Here is a 21,205-nt window from a genome sequence, read left to right on the forward strand (position 1 = left end):
ATGAAAATACCAGAACGGCGCGCGCGCTCGTGAAGCGGCGCAGGCGCGACTTGGCCACCTCTAGGCGGCCCGCAAGGAAAGACCGCCTGCGACCTGAGGAAGAAAGCCCCTTGCGCCGGCCGGACGCTGTCTTCAACCGTGTCCCGCTTCCCTCGGCTGGCGGTCCGGCTGCTGGGAGGGGTCTCTTCCCACAAGGGCCCGGCACGGGCACCCTCATGGCCGAGGTGAAGGTGAAGGTGCAGCCGCCCGACGCGGATCCGGTGGAAATCGAAAACAGGTAAATCGGGGAGTGAGGCTCGTTCCCCGTCTCTAAAGGCCCCTTTTCTCCCGGACCCTTCTCTCGTCTCCGGAAGACGGCACACTTAAGAAGTTCAGAGCTAGTCGGACAGTTGACGAGATTGTGTGGCCGGCCTTTCCCTGGGTCTGTCAGGGAAGCTGTCTACTGAGGCGCACCTTTCCTTAAGGTGATCCACGCTCAAAGTGAAGACTCGGCGTTTCCCTCCGGGAAAGTGTTAGTCGCTTGGTCGTGTCAGACTCCTTGCGACCCCATGGGGTACTGGTGTAAACACGTTCTGATCCAGGATCACCCTTGTTACCAGGGAACTCCCGTGATGGAAGGTTTAACCAGACTTAGGGTGCAGTTTTCGATTACGAAGCAACAGATACCAAACAATTTGAGCGCGATATTTAAGTGGTTTTTTGGGCACCCAACGCATCTTACGCTTACCCAAAGCATCTCCCAAAGCATCTCCAATACTCTGGGCACTAACTCTTTTTAAAAGAAGAACTAACTCTTTTTAAAAGATCCTGAAGCTGGGAAAGACTGAGGGCGAGAGGATAAGGGGACGACGAAGATGAGATGGTTGGATGGCGTCACCGACTTAATGGACATGAGTTTGAAAAAACTCCGGGAGTTGGTGATGGACAGGGAGGCCTGGTGTGCTGCAGTCCATGGGGTTGCAAAGAGTCGAACACGACTGAGCGCGTGAACTGAACTGAACTGAAGCATCTTACAATTTTATATTCTCTACTGTGCACTGCAGTGTTTAGGTTACCACAGAATTTATGAAGACCCCAGCTTTCTTAAACTGTTCCTAAGTAGTAACACATATGATGATCCTGTGACAAGGTGAAACTGGAGGTTTATTTTTGTTTGTTAGGGATAATTCCCAAAACAGGTCCCAGTTGTGGTGAATTGTCCTAAAAAAACTTTGACTTCCCTCCGGAAGTGTTTGATCTGCCTCCTGCTTACAGACTTATGGCTACCCAAGGCACTGTCTCTTCACTTTGTTGTACTTGTTGCATCTGAGAAAATTGAAGCCTAATGTGTTTTTCTGTGTTTTCATTTGATTTTTGTCCTAATTTAAAGTTCATATAAATAAGAAATGCTTCTCTTAAATACAATAAAAATGCAAACATGTACTTCAAAAGCATCTTCCTCATTTTTAATGTGCTTTCATTCAGAACCATTGTAGAAACCCAGATTATCTGTCAAATGTGAAAAAAGGCACATTTCTAAACTGTTCTGCTTGTATTTTTCCCCTACTGCCTCTTGAACTAGGTAAAAACATGAATATCATTAATTCTTTTGTCCCTAGGATTATAGAATTATGTCACCAGTTCCCTCATGGAATCACAGACCAAGTAATTCAGAATGAAATGCCGCATATAGAAGCCCAACAGCGGGCAGTGGCCATCAATAGACTGTTGTCCATGGTAAGGTGAATCCAACTAGTTCATGTAATTATTTATATGTTGTGATTGTCACTACTTTCTTTTATGTGGAATGAAACCATTCTCAAAAGTGTGTTAGGTTGTGACTGATAAGACTTCAAACCAGGAAACAGTTCAGACTGCCTGAACTAAGGAAAGAAGTAATATGCATTTTTACAAGACAGATGAAATAATTGTATTTTAACTGTTATATTTAGTAATTTGTCACTGAGGTACATACTGGCACACATGTACATGTAGGCATGGTCTGTTCCCACCTTCTGTTTGCTTCTTGCTGCTAGTAAAGACAAATATATAGCAAAGGCTTTGGATCAAATACAATAACTAGTATGAAGATTAAAAGACAAAAATGGAAAAATCAACTGTAACTACAATAAAGAGCTAAGAGATAAACATGTGATAATTAGGAAGAAATAGACAATTTCTACAGACCAGATTGTAATTGTCTGTCAGTTTAGTCAAAGCCTCCCAGCAAAGAAAAGTCCAAGACTAGATAGCTTCACAGGGTAGTTCTACTAAACATATAAAGAAGAGCAAATGCCTATCCTTATCAAACCATTCCAAAAAACTGAAAAGGAGGAAACACTCCCAAATTCATTCTACAAGGCCATCATTACTCTGATACCAAAACCAGACAAAGATACCAGTAAAAAAAGAAAATTAGAAGCCAGTGTCTCTGATAAATATACATATAGAAATCCTCAACAAAATATTAGCAAACCACATTCAATGATATACAAAAAGAATCATATACCATGAACAAATGGAATTTATTATAAGAATGCAAAAATGGTTCAGTATGTACAATTATTAGTATAATACACCACATTAACAAAAGGAAGCTTAAAAGTCACAAGATCATCTCAACAGATGCAGAAAAGGCATTTGACAAAATTCAACATCCTTTCATGATAAAAAGTCATCAGAGTTGGTACAGAGAGAACATACTTCAGCATAATAAAGACTGTTTCTGACAAACCCACAGAGAAAATCATCTTCAGTGGCGAAAAGATGAAAACCTTTCCTCTAAAATCAGGAAGACAGGAATTCCCTGGTAGTTCAGTGGTCAGGACTTGGCACTTTGACTGCCAGGAGCCAGGTTCAGTCCCTGGTTGGGGAACTAAGAGCCCACAAGCTGTGAGGCACGGCCAAAGAGAAAGAAAAAATTAAAATCAGGAGGAAGAAAAGGAGGCCCACTCTTACCACTCCTATTTTAGTGTTGGAAGTCCTAGCCACTACAGTCAAATATGAAAAAGAAAGCATACAAATGGGAAGAAGTGAAACTTCCTTACTTGCAGATGGCTTGATGCTATATAAAGAAAATGCTAAAGTCTCAATCAAAAAAGCTATTAGAACTAATAAGTGAATTCAGTAAAGTTGCAGGATCAAGATTAATATACAGAAATCTGTTGCTTTCCTATAAAACAATAATGAACTATCAGAAAGAGGAAGCTAGAAAACAGTCTCTTTTAAAAGTAACATAAAAGGAGTAAAACAGCTAGGGACAAACTGGTGAAAGACCTAACTTTGAAAATTATAAAACACTGATGAAGGAAATTGAAAATACTACAAAGTAATAGAAAGATATCCAATGGTCATGGACTGGAGGATTTAATATTGTTAAAATGTCCATATGACCCAAAGCAATCTACAGATCTAATGCAATCCCTATCAAAATGCCCAGGACACTTTTTACTGAACTAGAACAAATAATATGAAAATGAATGTGAAACAGAAAAGAATCCAGATGGCCACAACAATCTTGAGAAAAAGAACAAAGCTGGAGGTATCATGCTCCCTGACTTCAGACTATACTACAGTATGGTTCTGGCATAAAAAGAGACACATAGATCAGTGGAACAGAATAGAAAGCTCAGATATAAACCCATCCACTTATGGTCCATTAATCTAAGACAAAGGAGGAAACAATGCATAATGGGAAAAAGAGTCTCTTCAACAAGTAGTGCTGGGCAAAATGGATAACCACTTTTAAAAAAATGAAATTAGGACATTTTCTCACACCATATATAAAAACAAACTCAAGATGGATTAAAAGCCTAACAGTAAGATCAGAAACTATAAAACTAGAAGAAAACATAGGCAGAACACGCTCTGACAGAAATTGTAGCAGTAGATTTAGAGAAATGCAAATCAAAACAATAAGGTATCATCTGACACCTGTCAGAGTGGCTATCATGAAAAAGACCACAGACAACAAATGTTGGTGGCAATGTGGAGTAAAGGGAATCCTTGTTCACTGTAGGTGGTGGGATGTAAATCGGTGCCACCACTATGGAAAGCAGTATAGAGATTCCTCAAAAATACTAAAAATAGAACTACCATACAATCCAGCAGTTCTACTCCTGGGTATATATATCAAAGAAAACAAAAAGACTAATTCAGAAAGGTATTTGCACCCAAATGTTCCCTGTTGGCACAGTGGGTAAAGCGTCTGTCTGCCATGTGGGAGACCTGGATCCGATCCCTGGGTCAGGAAGTTCCCCTGGAGAAGGAAATGGCAACCCACTCCAGTACTCTTGCCTGGAAAATTCCATGGACGGAAGAGCCTGGTAGGCTGCAGTCCATGGGATTACAAAGAGTTGCATACAACTGAGCAACTTCACTTCTCAAATGTTCATAGAAGCATTATTTACAATAACCAAATGTGGAAGCAACCTAACTGTCCATCAGCAGATGAGTGGATAAAGAAGATGTGGCAGATATAGATATACACACACATATACATACAATGAAATACTACTCAGCTGTAAAAAAAAGAATGAAATTTGCCATTTGCAATAGCATGGATGGACCTGGAGGAGGGTATTAGTGAAATAAGTCAGAAAGACAAATACTATATGTTATCATTTATGTGTGCAATCTAAAAAAGAAATGAATATGTTAATACCAAAACAGCCTCACAGATATAGAGAACAAATTAGTGGTTACCAGTCAGGAGAGGGAGTGGGGAGGGGCATAAGAGGTGAAACAGGATGTGTTGTACAACACAGGGAATATAGCCAACATGTTTAATAACTTTAAGTGGAGTACAGTTTATAAAAACTTGAGATCACTATGTTGTATACCCAAAACTAATATAACATTATTTCAATTAAAAATAAAAAACAGTGCGCCAGATTGCTGAACCCTGTCCTAACCAAAAGAGAAGGAGTGTTGGTGATTTCTAGTCACTTCACCATGGTGAAGGTCTTCAGCTTCTGGAAGCATAGAGCAAGGGGTGCTGGGAAGTGTGGTGATTAGAAATGTTTTTGTCCTCAGATTCCACTTTCAGCTTTTTCCTTTCTGTCTGAAAATTATCCTCAGCAGTCACCTGTTGCCAGTCCTGCAATGAGCAGTGGTGAAGCTACTCAAGAATTTTAAGCAAGGGAGTAATTGTTAATAAATTACTAGTGTTGCTGGTTTTAGCTCTTAAACTATCCTCAAATTCGTTCCCCTGTTTTCACTCCTCCCACCCCTGCATGTATTCAGACTCTTGGCTTCTACTTGAACTGTTAGGTGTATCTTAACAGCTTTCCTGGCTGCGTGTACCTCAGAGCAATCTGCTGTCTTAAAGGCAGTTCTGATCAAGTTACTCTCCCACCAGAAACCCTTCTCTCAGCTCTGGAGATTCAAGTCCAGACTCCAGGGTTTACCACTCTGAGCCCCTACCTTCCCCACCCACCTCATCTCCCTGCACCCCCTGCCTCACAAGTTCGTTTTCATAGGGAACAGCTTGTTTCTGTTCACTGGCACGTCACACTATTTATTGTCTCAGGCCTTTGCTCATGCTGTCTTCCCTGGTTAAAAGGCCCTTCCTCCTTTCCTCGTACACTGACTCTCATCCTAAGACTCAACTCCAGGCAGCCCCCCTGAACCTGCAGGCTGGGCTAAAGCAGCTTCCCTGGGAGCTCGTCCCCCGCTTCACTCGGCTCTGTCCTCACGCCACCCTATGGTATTGAAATCAGCTGTGGAGTTCTCTCTTGGAATTCATGTCTGTCCTCCCCACCCCAAAGATGTTCCCAGGACAGGTGTTCAGTAAATGTTCACCTGAATTAAACAACTGAGTGAAGTTTCCAAATTGGGCTTTGTGGTTCAATTTTTTCCACTTAGGGGGCCGGGGGTGGGAGGAAAAGGACTGCTGTTCACTGATACACCAATGTGATTCCAAGTTATGGGTCTGCCCAGCCTTGACTCATGGGAACCTCTCTCAGCAATGCTTCTCTGAACTGCGAGGAGCCCAGTGGTACAGCCATTGGCGTTCTCACAAGTTCAGACTCAAGGAAATGCAAGAGCATGGCAGACATGCTTAATTTTATATTTGACTTGTATAAAACAAAACTACTACAGGCCTTTTATTCATTGGTTTATCTTTCTGCCTAATTTTCATGTAACACTACAGAAATCACCCATATCAGTAAATGTTACTATTAATGTTGTAAATTTTATTTAATCATTGTGTCAACATATTTTTGCATGTATAGCCTTTATCTGAACTTTTTAAAGATGTTAACTTTATTATGTTTATATATATTTATTCAGTTTACTTGAATATGAATTTTTATTATTCTAAAGCTGCTTGTTTAAAATTCTTCATGCATTGATCATATAACCAGGCTAGGATCTAACATGTAGGAAATTGTTAGGTAAGAATCTGCCTGCAGTGCAGGAAACCTGGGTTCGATCCCTAGTCAGGAAGATCCTCTGGAAAAGGAAATTGCAACCCACTCCAGTATTCTTGCCTGGAAAATCTCATGGACAGAAGAGCCTGATGGGTTGCAGTCCATGGGGTTGCAAAGAGTTGGGCATGACTGGGCAACTAACACTTACTTACTTAATATTTGGGGAAATGGTGATATAAAGAGTTAAGTTTAAAAAATATATGTATCACGTGTGATATGTAGGGAAAATCTTAAGTACTCAAGGGAGGAACTAACAGCTATACAAGGTAGGATATTTTAGTCTGTAAAATATTGAAGAATGCATTAATGCTTGCCATTAGATTTGATATGTCTCCAAAATAGTTCACTGATATTTTCTTTCTTTAAAAAAAAAAAAACTTTAGGGTCAATTGGATCTCTTAAGGAGCAATACAGGACTTCTGTATAGAATAAAGGATTCTCAGAATGCTGGGTAAGCACATGATTTTTTATTTTTAATATTGTAAAAGTAATATATGTTTGGGTGGGAAAGACCAGTACAGAATTACATTATGTAAACTTGTCCTTCAAATCATCTTACTTCCCACAGGAGTTCCATTTCCCAGAGATAGTAGCTCTAAATAATTTGGTATATATCTTTCCTTATAGGTATATATAAATATATATAGATGATTATATATTTATATACCATATATTTATATATAATCTCTTTTTTTTTTTTTTTAACAAATTGGATCATGCTATCCATACTGTTTTGCAACTTGTTTTTTTTCACTTACTGTATCTTGGACATCTTTTCATTCTGATACATAACAGCCCTGTCTCATTCTTTTTAAGGTAAGCCCTCCTTTTGGTAAATAAGTCAATGTGATGACCTTGTCTACTCATTCATTTAAGTGGTCATGTAGATGATTAGATTAGCCTGTATCTCTTTGCCTATTTAATTCTGCTTTATTCCCCTACAGTAAAATGAAAGGATCAGATAACCAAGAAAAACTAGTGTATCAGATCATAGAGGATGCAGGAAATAAAGGTAAGCTTTAGAGGAACAAGCAGAAAAAACGTTACCTCTAGGACCAGATATAAGGGACGGAGATCCTGGCTTCCCAGGGTGTAGAGCAGTCAGTTCAGCCTGCTGCCCTTTGTGTTCAAAGGAGAAGAAAATATCACACACATACTCACACACACATATATATACATATTTATAATGTACATATTTTGAAGGATGCCCAAGAGTGATGCTGTTGTTGCATGAAGGGAGGCAGGAACTAGATGGCCATGGGCAGAGATGGAAAGAAAGTTCTGAATTCTGAACCATATACATGTATTATCCAAAACAAATAAAACTGAAGGTTTTTTTTTATCCTCACTCTCTAAATTTTGGAAGCCTTCGTTTCTTCCTCTTATCTGTTAATTGTGGATCATAACATCTCTTTGGTTTTTGTAGGAAACCACAGGACACCTAGTGCAGCATGGCAGTGTCTGATGTAGCTCCCTCCACAGCTGTTTAGTTCTTCTCCTGCCACCCTCAAAGAACGGGATCTAAATTGCTGTTACTACAGTTTAAGACCTGTTTGAGTCATTGATATTAGCTTCAGCAATTATGATTTAACCTAAAATTGTACAATTCTACATGTGTTAGGAAGTTAAATTACATTTTAAAAATAAATATGAAGATAGTATTCTCTATTTAAAACAAAATCTGCCTAGCCTTTTTGTTGGGAAGAAAATACAGCAAAATACTTTTACATAAATTCCATTAATACATATAATACTTATTTCCTTCTTTGAAAGAAAAATCGTAGCTTTCTGCACAGGTTCTTAGTGACTGTAAGAGCTATAATCGTTCTATTTTCCAAGTATAGTGGACATACATACACACAGATGCTCTCATAAAGGTTTTTTTTTTAATTGCTCTCCATTGAGGATGGCAGCTGACCCTGACCCAAACTTAAGTTTGTTTTTTACAGTATATGATCTAAAGTGAAATTTATAGAAAAAAGAGGCTGGAATGTAAGAGGGCATGGAAAGGCCAGTGTAAGTTAATTCAATGACATCAAGATTTTTCTTCCTTTAGAAAAATGTCCCTTATCATATGATTTTTAAAAGATGCCACACTAACCTTCCAAGAAATTTCCAGTTAGAAAATGGAACATACAACTTTCTTGCATATTTTTGTTACTTTATCTGAGATTTTTACCTGTGCATCGTTTTTCCTATGGCAATGCTCCAGGATTATATACATATTTTGCTAGATTTACAATGAGATATAAGCAATGGGAAAAGAAACAAATCCTATAGTGTTAAACCTATTTTACTTTACTTTCTTACAGGAATATGGAGCAGAGATATCCGATACAAAAGCAACTTGCCATTAACAGAAATTAACAAAATTCTGAAGAATTTGGAAAGTAAAAAGCTTATCAAAGCCGTTAAGTCTGTGGCAGTGAGTAACAGTCTCTTTTCTTCTCTTGAATGTTCACTGTACATATATTGCTCCAAGGATATTTCAGGTGTTTATCATTCTTTTGGCTATGTCATGATTTAAAACAACTGATCAAAAAAGATTTTTAAAGTTGTAGCTCATATTGGACCATTTGGAGACGCTGCTTTAGTCCATTAGCTATAACACATGTACTCTGATAACTTCAGGTGTTAATAGGGGAAGCCAAGCACAAGGCGACTTGGTATGCTGTCCTGTAGTCACAGTAATTCTGTAAATCCCACACTGGTGTGAAATATAAAGCTTTGGGGTTTTTAAGTCTTAGTTTTGGAAGACTGCTTTGTTGCCTTTTAACCATCTGCTGTGTGTGTGTGTTTTTTTCCCTAGGCCTCAAAAAAGAAGGTGTATATGCTCTATAACCTGCAGCCAGACCGCTCTGTGACAGGTGGGGCTTGGTACAGCGACCAGGATTTTGAATCTGAGTTTGTGGAGGTGCTTAACCAACAGTGTTTTAAATTCCTACAAACCAAGGTGAGCCATAACTGAGGAAACATCCTTCCAAGTGGTTTTTCTTTGTTTTTTTAAGTTTTTTCATAAGGAATGTTTAATCATACATATCGTATCTTATAGGAATTGAAAATACTGAAGTTGGTCCTTTTTCCTAAACAAAATAGGTCCTGTTGTTGATTATCTTCTATAGAAATTGTGTTCAGAAGATACTGGTATTGTTTATGAAATTTATATTTCTACCCTTATAGGCAGAAACCGCACGAGAAAGCAAACAGAATCCAATGATACAAAGAAATAGTTCATTTGCTTCATCACATGAAGTGTGGAAGTATATCTGCGAATTGGGAATCAGTAAGGTCAGAGCCCAGTCTCCAGTTTTCATCTTATTTTTTTTAAAGTTTTGCTTCATCGTAGGGATATGGTTTACAGTGTATTCTAAACACATCTGGCCCAGACCCTCTTCTCATGTGATACCTGTGTACATTCTACAGAACCCGCAGAATGTAGAACCCACTGTCCTAAGCCAGGCAGGAAAAGGCAGTCCTTGCTGTCAGGCACTTTCTGAACTGCATGTCCTTGAGCTTGGGCTCCAGAGCAGCAGACTGGAAGCCTGGCCATGCATTTCACTACCAGATGCAAAAGTCTGTTCTGACAAGTTCTTGACTCTCCTAGGGACATTTCAACATATGTGCCAAACATCCATCATTAGTATCGGTTGTCATTTATTGGTAGTTTCCTACTTATGAGATGTAAGTGGCACTGTCAGCACATTCTTTTGAACATCTGTACATGTGGACACTGCTTGATTGCCCCTCACCATCAGAGAAGATGCTGAAGTGGCTATTTGGACAAGTCATTTTCATTTCTGCTCTCCAGTTCTCTTTTATTTAAAAAAAAGAACACAGGAATTTGGACTATCTGCTGTCTAAAGTACCTTCCTGCTTAAGCATTTTTATAAATCTCCATCAGATTCTTGCCAAAGAAATGTGGCAAAATGTCTAGATCCTCCTTAGGAGGGCAAAGCTCAGCAGTGAGCTCAGAGCTCTATCCCTGGGATCTGAGTGGTCCATTCTCACTCTGGCCATTGTTCAGCTTCTTTGTACTTTCAGTTATTCTAGCATAATCCTTCCCCACTTCATCAAGAATTGTGACCTTTTACTGCTATCAACACCCTCCAGAAGGATGATTGCTTTTTTTGAGTGCTTTCTAACATACTGCTTTTGTAGGTGGAGCTGTCCATGGAGGACATAGAGACCATCTTGAATACACTCATTTATGATGGGAAAGTAGAGATGACGATCATTGCTGCCAAAGAAGGCACCGTTGGCAGTGTGGATGGACACATGAAACTCTACCGGGCGGTCAGTCCCATCATCCCGCCCACAGGCTTGGTCCGGGCCCCCTGCGGACTCTGCCCAGTGAGTTAAAATGGCTTCTCTTTCTACTTTACTGCCTGCGAGTGCAAATCCCACCTAACTTACCAGCAAGAGCTGCTGACACCACCATGTAACCTTGATGACAGACCTTTAGTGAGCACGTCATCACCTTACATTCTTTCCCGTAATAACCACCTTAAGGAAATTGGTTTTCTGCTCTTGATCCCAAAATGCACAATTCTTTTCTTAACCTTTTATTTTTTATTGGGGCATAGCTGATTAACCATGTGATAGTTTTAGATGCACAGCAGAGTGATTCAGCCATACTTATACATGTATCTATTCTCCCCCAAACCCCCCTCCTATCCAGGCTGCCACATACATTGAGCAGAGTTCCCTGCAAAATGCAGTTTTTGCTGAGGGCTAACCATTTCACTTAAGTAGGAAGGGTAATGGGGTTGGTGAGAACCTGTTGTTGGCCAGACATGTTTTTGAAAATGTCTATGCTGTCATAATCGTCCTGCATCCCTTGGAGTTAGTGGTATTAGTTAGTGTGAGGGGGCTTAGGGCAAGGAAGATTGAGAGCCTTCAGTTGACTTGACAACCAGGCCTCACACCGGAGGTGACGTGTTCGCCCTTGTAGCACACCCACACTCGTCATTTGTTCGTTCCTACGCGTGCTGCAGGCTCTGTCCCTGCTCTTGGGGCGTTTATTCTCTGACTGCCTGTCTGCTTTCTATTGTCTACAGCTCTCATGCTCTGGTTTCAACTCCCAGAACAAAGGCTACTCTGTTGGGAATTCTGTTTAGCACTTTCACAAAAAGGAGTGACTAAATACGAAACACTTGATTAGTCAAGATTAAGTCATTCGTGTGTGCAGATCTCCGATCCTGGACTGTTGCCTGCCTTCTGCCTAGTGGGCAGGTAGACTAGTCAGCTTAGTGCTGTGCCAAACGGTCTCCGTCTCACTCCATGACCAGAGCAGGTCCTCTTCCAGGACGTTCTTGGATACAGGCCTAACCTTTCACTTTGAAAGTTTTGTTTTTAATACCGCTTTAAATAAATGCTTGGAATACTGGATATTTTGTTAGAATTTTTAGTTGTAGTTGATATTTAAGACATTACCTTTAATATACTAATTTTAAAACCTGAGTTTGAATGTAACCATTTTTCTTTTCTAAAGGTTTTTGATGACTGCCATGAAGGTGGTGAGATTTCACCATCTAACTGTATTTACATGACAGAGTGGCTCGAATTTTAATAGAGAGCTATGAACTTTGCTGACGTCTTGCAAATGAAGTTACTTCGGGTGCAAATAATTTAACTCATCATGGAACATCACACTCCCTTGAAAGCATTCAAGGTACAGACTTGTTGCTACAGAAAAATTTATTTTTTAATCTATGAAGACTAAATTTATATTGATAGTGTAGTCAGCAGGGTATGAAACAGATAATAAGGTTAGTGGAGAAATCCATTCTTCAGTAAGTAAAATACTTAGAACCTCTGGAAGACCACCTGTTGGAACTTTCGAGATTTCTGATGATTCACGGGAAAAGAAGCCAGCAAGTCAGTATTCACCAAGGACTGTGATAATGGCTGGAACTTTAAAATGCCTGTTTTAAAGGCATTTATCAAGGTCTTCATTGGGAATTTTTTACATATGGCTCAGTGTCACCATTTCTGTTTTCTCCATGGTTTCAACGAGAAGAAACGAAAAGTGGGGAAGGCAGGAATAGCAGGGGAGGATGCAGACTTGGAGCATGAGATGGGAGACAGTAGAGCATCCCTTTCCACACACTACTGATGCCTTTTTATGTCAGAAATATTCTTTCCAAGGATTACATTGGTGTACTTACCTCAAACCCAAACTGTGACTGTTGTCAAGGACATGTTTTCAGTGCATAAATTCACTCATTTGTTCATTCGTTCATTGTTCTCATCCTAAAGGGAATATCTTCCCTGGCTCTTTGTTGTTAAAGTCTGTGGCTCAGTTGTATTATTTGCTAGAATTTTCCCCTAGATTCTTATTTAACTAAAATTAAAACTAAAAATAATCCATTGCCTTTCATTCCTTTTGGTGGGGGAGGGAGTATCATTCTTCTTTCCTTATCCTATCTTCAATTTGTTTGCATATTGTCTCAAATATTATGGTATAATAGGTCTAAACTAAGCAAGAAGCTGTTATAACTGTCCTTAATTCCAATAGCACTTACAGTCCCAATCCTCAGCTGAATAGAAAAAATAGGTCACTTGATGTTTTGTTGCACAGAATTCAGCTATAGGGCTTTTTCAGATCTCGCTGTCTTACTTTCACTCTGTAGCACCACTTAAAGGTTTCTGTGTCCAGGCCAAAAGCCAGGGGCCAAGGGAAAGGAAAGTTACTACCAGGGCCTGGGTTCAAACCTGTTTGGAGAACCATCACAAGTGTTATTTTAAGATAAATAGTAAAATAAAACTCAGCTCAGTAACCAATTTGTAAGAACCATATAAATTCTGTAGTGAGCTCTATAGAATTAGCATTTGATGACACTGGTGTTTGAAATAAAGATCATTTCAATTACTGGGTATGTGTAAGATCCAGAAGGGTCTGAGAGCCCGAAACTACAGAGGGCTTCTGTTCCCCTAAGAGTGGAATGGTAAGATGAATATCTGTCTTCCTGGGAACTGGCCTGTCAAGAGTCAGAAGTGAAAGAAGGAACCAGTTTGCATTTTAAATACAGATTTTTTTTTTTTTTAATATAGATTTTGTACTATATCTTAAGGGCCAGAGATTGTTTAAAGTTGACAATCTGTGGCTAAACCAGAAGTATTCCTTGCCTACCAGACTAGAGAGTCCCTTTAAACTTTTTCCCCTTAGTCTGTTTTTCATTATGAATATTAAGAAGGGAAGAGGTGACTGAAAAACACAGCATCTCAGATGTTGGTTACATGGATATTTACAGGAATAAGTTCTGACCAAAACAAACTGTGGGGCTCTAAGCTCACAACAACATCACAAAAGTCCAACTGGACGTGAAGTCTACTCCTCACAGCTGATCTCCGTTTAGTGTGTGGCCTTTTGCTCATCTGAAAACAGATATTCCCTGGAGTCTGTCAAGGCGAGTCTCTGCTTTATACTGATCTGCATGTACAGAGTCAAACAGAGAAACATGAAAGGTCACGATCTAATAGTTGTAATGAGTAGTTCGTGTGGGATTCTGTCATATAACTTCTCTGATCTCAGTTTGGTGATGAGTAAGTTTTATGGGGCTGTAATTTTTATCGTGATCAACTAAGCAAACCAGTCAAAAGTAACTCAGTGGAGTCACTTCGACTGTGGTGGTGGGTGAGGGACAAATGTGTCACGAGCTCTAGCACAGTGCTGTCCAGGAAAACCTTCTCTCAGGATGGAAATGCTCTGTATCTTTGTCCAGCAAGGCAGCCACTAGTCACCCATGATGGCAGAGCACCTGCACTGTGGCTTCCAGGAATGAAGAACTGCACGCTGTCTTGCTGGCTCCCTGGGGCTACTGGCTGCCATGCTGAGTGGCACAACTGGACCGCCATATGGCTCCAAACTCAAGTTACTTTTATAGGAATGAAGAATATTGAAGTTAATTATTTCTCAATTGTATATATTTGTTTTTTTTCTACAGAGAAAGAGTACAAAAAAGTATTATGAACTGTTATTTGTATAAGTTTTTACTTTTAAGAAAGGACTACAAAAAAAGAAAGGACTACAGAAAACAAGGCAGAACATACACAGAACAATTACTACTGCCAAATAATTCAAACAGAATCAAACTTTGATTACAGGCTTGGTCATATCAGTGCCAAACAACCTCTCTTAAGAAAATTATTCAACTGATTTATCTACTTGGCTTTTCACTAACTCATCAGATTTATTTTTAGTTATAAAAGACACATTCAGTGCAGCAAACTCAAAACATCCCCGGCTGTAGAAAGTAAACAAGAGACGTCCACCACACCATACCTACCAAGATTCCCAGCCCCCTAAGGTAGTTACTGCTGAAAGCTTAGAGACTCTCTCCTGACTTTTTTAAAACACATTTAGAAATCAAGACTCTTCAGCTTCAAATGACAGCTTTGAATCTTCATGAGGTGTAAACAGTGGGAATTCACATTACTGAAGCAAATGTCAGGTGTGAATTTACTGGAAAGTGTTTGAGGCAACACTTAGGGATCATCATAGCCAAAAAACATTGGGAAATGAGAAAGGGTTTTTTGAGGGAGTGTGATTAGAAGAAAAATCATGGAATGATGCTACAAGAACTCAAGGCCCATGGGAACTGAAAGGTAGAGCACTTTACAGAACAAAACTTGAGGTGTGGAAAGATCATTTTTTTTTAAGACTTTGTAACAGAATCCAAATTGTTCCCATGACTTCGTCCTTTGACATGATGTCTGTTTCTCAGGCTTTTCTCAGGCTTTCCAGAGAGGCATGTACAGCACCTGGCTTAGTGAATACCTAAGGCAGAGGTCACACAGGGATGGCCTGGATCTTGTGTCTCAGTGTTTGTAAATTTATTTACACTGTAGCAGCCAACTAACATAACCCGTATGTCTGTGGGTTGAGCTTAATTCATGTACATATGGATTATATATATATATATACACACACACACACACACACACTCAGTAGTCCCTAAATATAAGACCCACTGTATAAATTTGTTTTTCTTGAAAAATCAGAAAGATTGGCAATACCTTGGCAAATTCCCACGTGGCGACAGGGCCCAGGAGTTCTCCCTGTTCGTTGCCCTGTTGCCCTCAGCAGTCTGGCCTGATCCTCGCCGATCCAGTCAGCTCTTCTCATGTTCCCCACTTGCCCCTGCACACCCCTGCCTCCAGCTCCTTGTTTGTCACTCTTGACGTGTTTGGGGATGAGGGGTCAGGTGTCAAAGGGGAAGGCCTTGGTCTGGGTTAACCTCTGGGGTCAGCTCCCAACTGAGGAGTGTTCGGAGCTCTTCACTAACACTCTGGACCTTTAGTCATGTTTTCTTTCCCCGACAAAAGAAAAGTTTTATGTCAGAGAGCACTGCAGCTCCTTCAACATAACATGAAACCTGTTTTAATCAGAACTGGGGGGTCAGGAAACCTGGGTTTTGTTTCTGTCTTACTCACTTTGGACAGGTAAGGGTGGTTAAGCTGTCCCCTGTCCCTTGCCAAGTGGGAAAAAGAATATTTTAACTCATAGCAATTTGAGGAGATGTAGATTCTGTTGAGAACAAAAATGCTGTTTGAAAATTGAAATGTGTGTTGTTTTAGGCATTCTGGGCCTTAACTGAATCTGTTTTATGTGTCAGTATTCATTTGATAATAGAGACTGTTGATTATTAATAATTAATATTAGTTGCCCTCCTCCCATGTTGTTACAGACAGCAGGAACCATCCTGTCTATGCTGGTACCTTTAGCATGGATCTGACTACACTAACCAGTTCATGAAACTCCTTGTTCTGGAAATGGCTGCGGTCAGTGAATTTGTACAATTTGGCTTCCAGACTGTCGGCCACTTCTTGTTCCTTCCAAGGAAGGAAAGGGTCATTGGTGGAGCCAAACTGCACAATGTGAGGGCAGTTGGCTTTGATCTTCTCCCACTGCCAGGGCCGGCTGAAGTAGCCTGTGAGAAAAACACCGAGCCTCTCAGTGCCCTGGACCCTTTCCACTCTAGCCACTGTGGTAAAGACCACAGCAGGGACATGAAGAATCTGAGCCCCACTGTGAGTCTGCAGATCTGTAGGGCTTGATACCGTGGCTACTGGTGAAGAGGGAGGGTGTGGTTCGGGGGCTCAGTTCTAGACTGGATTACAAGCTGGCCCACCGCCCTAAGTGCCTACCTTATATCTAAAGATTGGTGGTGAGTATTTCTCACAAGTGATTAGGTGTCTTGTTAGCCTGTGTTGTTTTATCATGCAGCCTTATATCTAAAGATTGGTGGTGAGTATTTCTCACAAGTGATTAGATGTCTTGTTAGACAGTGTTGTTTTATCATGCAGCCCCTTGTCTACAGAAGAGGCTCTCCCTGGGGTCTCTGCCTACAGACTTACCACTTGCACGCCCATTCGCATCCCCCAGGTCAGATGTGTACGCAAACACTAACACGATAGCATACACCTGGTGGGTCTTGGCGTACCTGGAGAGTCAGGAATGACGTAGCTTACGTCTAGTGTTAAATGTAATTCCCAGAAAGGCAGTAAGCCACCCAAAGTCACTTGACTCAGCTTATGGAAAGCACAATGCTGCAGGCTGCTGAGCTTGGTATGAAAAAGCCAAAAAAAGCAAACTGCAGAAGAACTAGGAGCCCAGCAGGCAATTGCCTCACCTGGGCTACCTGAGCTTCTACTCAGTTCTCAAAGTAGTGCAGGCCTCGCCTGGAATAAACACAACAACTGTAGTCATTCATCTCAATGTGTGGGTGCATCCACCTTCAGCCCGCACTGGCTTTACCTGGTTGGTTAACACACAGATTCCCTGGCTCGGCCCCAGAGCATCTGATTCAGGGGGCTGAGAGCGAGGCCCAGGAATCAGCACTCTAAGGCTTGACACCTCCCCAGCCCAGGTGACGGGTGCGGGTGGTCTGTGTCCTGTAGAACTTTGCCTTACACATGATCCTCCACGCTGTGCTCTTACTCATTTGCATTGTGTCACATCTGTTTCCCCCCCAGCAGGTCTGGGCCTTCTTGCTGTTCCCTGTTCCCTCGAACAGTGCCCAGCAAGCAGACACTCAGCTGACTGTGTAGATAGTTCCCTCACTGAGCAGAGACTGGGCTAAGGAAGGGGCTCCTGCCTTTAAAAGAAGGCAGTCAGTTATTAGCAGCGGCCTGAGAAAAATTCAGCTGGCCTTGAGTTGGTACAGATTCCGGTGTAAAGTGATTTCATTTTCCAGACACCACCTTGCAGCTTGTGAACACTATGACTGTAACATGATTCTGCAGGTCCACATCAGAAAGCTTTCTCGTAGCTTCAACAGGTGTGGCTTACAGGTTATGGAACCTGGCAAGATTTCTCTGACAAACAATTCATGTGACATCCTGAGAGACTGAGTGGGACAAGAGGCCACACCAAACAATAATCAATTTGTCATCCAGCCTCACAAATAAGGAGGAAACCCAACCCTAACAGGCTATTCAGCCAGCTCTGTCCTTACTCTAGGCCTTAGAAGCCTAAAGGGTGACGTTCTAATAGGGAGCAGCAGGGATGTGCCTGTGAACCCCGAGGACTGGGGGTGGGGGTGGTTAACAGCCTCCACCCTTCCACAGGCATTTATTGAGCACCTACCATATGCCAGGCACTGGGGTTTTGCTATCAGAATAACAAAGTCCCATCTCATGGAGTTTACATTTGAGTGGCAGGAGACAGACAAGAAATGAATAGGATGTCATAAGATGAAAAGTGCTATAGATAATAAGGGGCATCACAGATATAAAGGGGGTAAGATTCAGTGAGGTGAGGTTGCTGTTTCACAGGGAGTGATTCCAGAAGGCCTCACTGGAAGGTCACGTGGAGCAGAGACTTAGGAGAAGGCCACACAGGTTGTCCTGGGACTAAGTCCAGGTAGGATGATGGCCAGCACAGGCCTAAGGAAGGTGCGTGCTCAGAGTGTTCAAGGACTGCAGTGAGGTCTATAAGCCAGGCTGGGGGCAGCCAGGGAGGGATGGCAGAGATGACATGGGTGGTGGTGGTATTGAAGGCCGAGACTTTCTTCTGGGGGGGTTGGGAGCCACTGGGGTTTGGAGGTGCTCGTGTTTTAAAAGGATCACGGTATCTGTGTCTGAGTGGATTAAATTTCTTTTTAATCCACTAACCAAACCAGGAAGGAATTAGGACAGATCATGTTATCAATTCTGAGGTCAGCACTGTTTCCTCTGCAGTGGAAACTTAAGACATGCACCAGCTATTTCCCAGGCAAGCATGGCTGGAGCCCATGGCAGGGGCGGGGGAAGGGGGTGACATTCAACAAGGACTGAACCTCATGGCCGCGATGGTCCCGTAGCTGTGGCCAATGATGATGATCCCCTTGTCACAGTGCAGCTCCGTCTCCATGAAGGGCAGCCAGATGCTCTCTCGTGCTGTGACTGAGGTTCAGGGGAAAGGAAGAGTCTGTCACTTAACAGGGGCAGTCTTAGTCCAGTCCTGCCCACCCTTCTAACCAGACTGCTCAGTAAACTGCAGGACCCCAACAGGGGATGGGGCTGTTTTCACAGAGCCAAAGTTTTCTGTGTTGCTATTGGAAAGACTCAAGTCTGTAGTTTGGGTAAATAATTTTGTTTTTTTTTACCATGTTCTTGTAAGGAAATACTAAAGAAAAAAATAAAATACAACTCTGAAGTTTTAATGTAACTTTCCAACTGAAATCCTCTTGACAATATTGTCTCTCAAGTTGACGTCCACATATACTGTTTCTTTCCAAGAAGGAAATTCCTGAGACAAGTCACAGACATGCTCAGAACAAAAGTGGCAAGGTTACATTTTCTAATATTAGGGTCTCATAGAGATGCTATAACTTTTGTCACATCTCTGCCTCAAATGAAAAACCCATGAATTCTGCCTGAAAATATTTGCCTTATAGAAGGGAAAATCAAGTTGCTTACAAAGTTGAAAATTAAAATTTACCAACCCTGGGTGCTCTTCTTGCTCCTTCTAGAACTTTCTATCACGTCTTTTGGCCTGTAGCCTCCTCTCCCCAAATACTTGCCATCATTCATCCTGAGGTATGTATTCTCTTCGGCTTACCTACCAGAAAATGGCAAGATAAAAACCCAACAAGAGGAGGCTTTTTAAAGATACATTTAAAAAACTTACTTGGGTCAGGCATGTTTTTAGACAAACACTGGAAACCAGGTATCTACAATACGAGGGGGAAAGAAAAAACTATTATAAGGAACTTAATTACAACTAGTAATGGCTTATAAGAGATGAGACACATGATATGAGCTTTATCACTTCAATAAGTATTTGCTTCTATTATGCAATGAAGTGGGTTAAATGCTATAGGATTAAATATGAACAAGCAGTCCCTCCTCATGAACTGGCCCCTGTCAGTAGTTCTCTATCCAGCCAGCTCTGCAGATCTCTATATGTGCATCTACAAATCTCCATTTATCATCACTGGTATATGCGTAGACAGAGGGCTCCAGACAAACTCAGCTGGAGCCAATCCGACTATGCTCCAGGGAATAGGTAAGATGTGGCTCACAAAGCTGGTACAGAGAGTGGGAGATCCCATCCTCCTGGACAGTGTTTCTAGCTCCATCGTGGCTCTCACCCATAATCCTGGGATTTTATTCTAGACCTGCTCTAGGGGTTGGCAACTCAGCAAACAGTCATTGCCTAATTACGGAAGAGGGTTTTAAAAAAAAAAATTCAATCTGCAGAAGACAACACACAGATGCCATTGTTATAAAACTCACAAGCCAAATTTACCAATGTATTGTTTAAAGCATACATACGGAGGTTGAAAAGCACATTAATTTTTTCTGAGTGGAGTAAATTTAAAAACAGATAGGCCTCCCTGGTGGCCCAGACGGTAAAGCGTCAGCCTGCAATATCAGAGACCTGGGTTCCATCCCTGGGTCGGGAAGATCCCCTAGAGAAGGAAATGGCAACCCACTACAGTACTCTTGCCTGGAATAGTCCATGGATGGAGGATCCTGATGGACTAAAGTCCATGGGATCGCAAAGAGTTGGACACAACTGAACAATTTCACTGTTCACTGGCTCAGAGGACAGGGAAATGGGATGGAGGGACATACAAGTGGCTCTGAAGGTATTGGGAAGGTTCTAGATTTCAGCTTGGTGACAGGACTCTCTGGTATTGATTACATAGTGCTTCATGATGAACACACGTGTTACGTACATCCTTTGTATGTATCAACATTATGAATTAAAATATTTAAAAGTCTGAAGCAGAGAGCAGAAGAGACAGGTAGAATTATCTGAACCTGCAGGAGATACGGGGAGCGGGCGGTCTCTAGTTTCTACAGGTGAAGCTAGGACTCTAGCCTCAGTGAAGCCCTCCAGCCTGCTTCACCAGCCCAATTTCCAGCCCTCCTTGCAAGGTCTAAGACAGGGCTGCAGGGCTTTGCACGAAGAGGTGGGAGCGAGGCGCCCTGCGGCGCCAAGCCGGCGCTCCCAGCGCAGCTCGGCGCGTCTCCTACCTGCTCCAGCTCCCTCTTCACCCAGCAGTACCACCCGTGGGTGGCCACATCCTCGCCCCCATTCCCCGGGACGATCACCGCCTTGCAGGGAGCAGCCTGAGTGCAGCAGACCTGTGGTACTCAGGGGAGCCTGATCAACCAGGGAAGCCTGCCCCGTGGCATTCTGGGAATTGTAGTTCCGGGGTGGCAAGCGCGTACCCCTGTGAGCCACTGGTCCACCTGCTGCCCTAGAAGCGCAGGCAGACCTTGCGGGGTTCCAGCAGATGTAAACCACTAGCGCTCCCATTCCCCCAACCCCCCTTATTTGGAACAGATGTGGTATG

At 41.8% G+C, this 21,205-nt stretch overlaps 2 protein-coding genes across 2 annotated transcripts; one reads left to right on the top strand and one right to left on the bottom strand.

Annotated features, from left to right (window-relative positions):
- The first annotated feature begins 27 nt into the window (after window positions 1-27).
- POLR3F (RNA polymerase III subunit F) lies at window positions 28-12,778 on the top strand. Its single transcript, XM_020878842.2, has 9 exons — window positions 28-277; window positions 1,599-1,716; window positions 6,797-6,864; window positions 7,358-7,425; window positions 8,726-8,838; window positions 9,223-9,366; window positions 9,594-9,701; window positions 10,572-10,763; window positions 11,905-12,778. Exons 1-9 carry the CDS (start codon window positions 216-218, stop codon window positions 11,980-11,982), a joined length of 951 nt encoding a protein of 316 aa, XP_020734501.1. The 5' UTR covers window positions 28-215; the 3' UTR covers window positions 11,983-12,778.
- Window positions 12,779-14,387: 1,609 nt separating this feature from the next.
- On the bottom strand, window positions 14,388-21,002 carry RBBP9 (RB binding protein 9, serine hydrolase; the record flags this gene model as incomplete). The annotated part of the gene is made up of 5 exons (XM_020879150.2): window positions 14,388-16,345; window positions 16,773-16,858; window positions 18,695-18,800; window positions 19,528-19,570; window positions 20,883-21,002. Coding segments are annotated over 5 exons (579 nt in total), but the record flags the coding sequence as incomplete, so codon positions are not given.
- Between the last annotated feature and the right edge of the window lie 203 nt (window positions 21,003-21,205).

The sequence above is a fragment of the Odocoileus virginianus genome, chromosome 9 (genome assembly GCF_023699985.2).
Source record: "Odocoileus virginianus isolate 20LAN1187 ecotype Illinois chromosome 9, Ovbor_1.2, whole genome shotgun sequence".
NCBI lineage: Eukaryota > Metazoa > Chordata > Mammalia > Artiodactyla > Cervidae > Odocoileus > Odocoileus virginianus.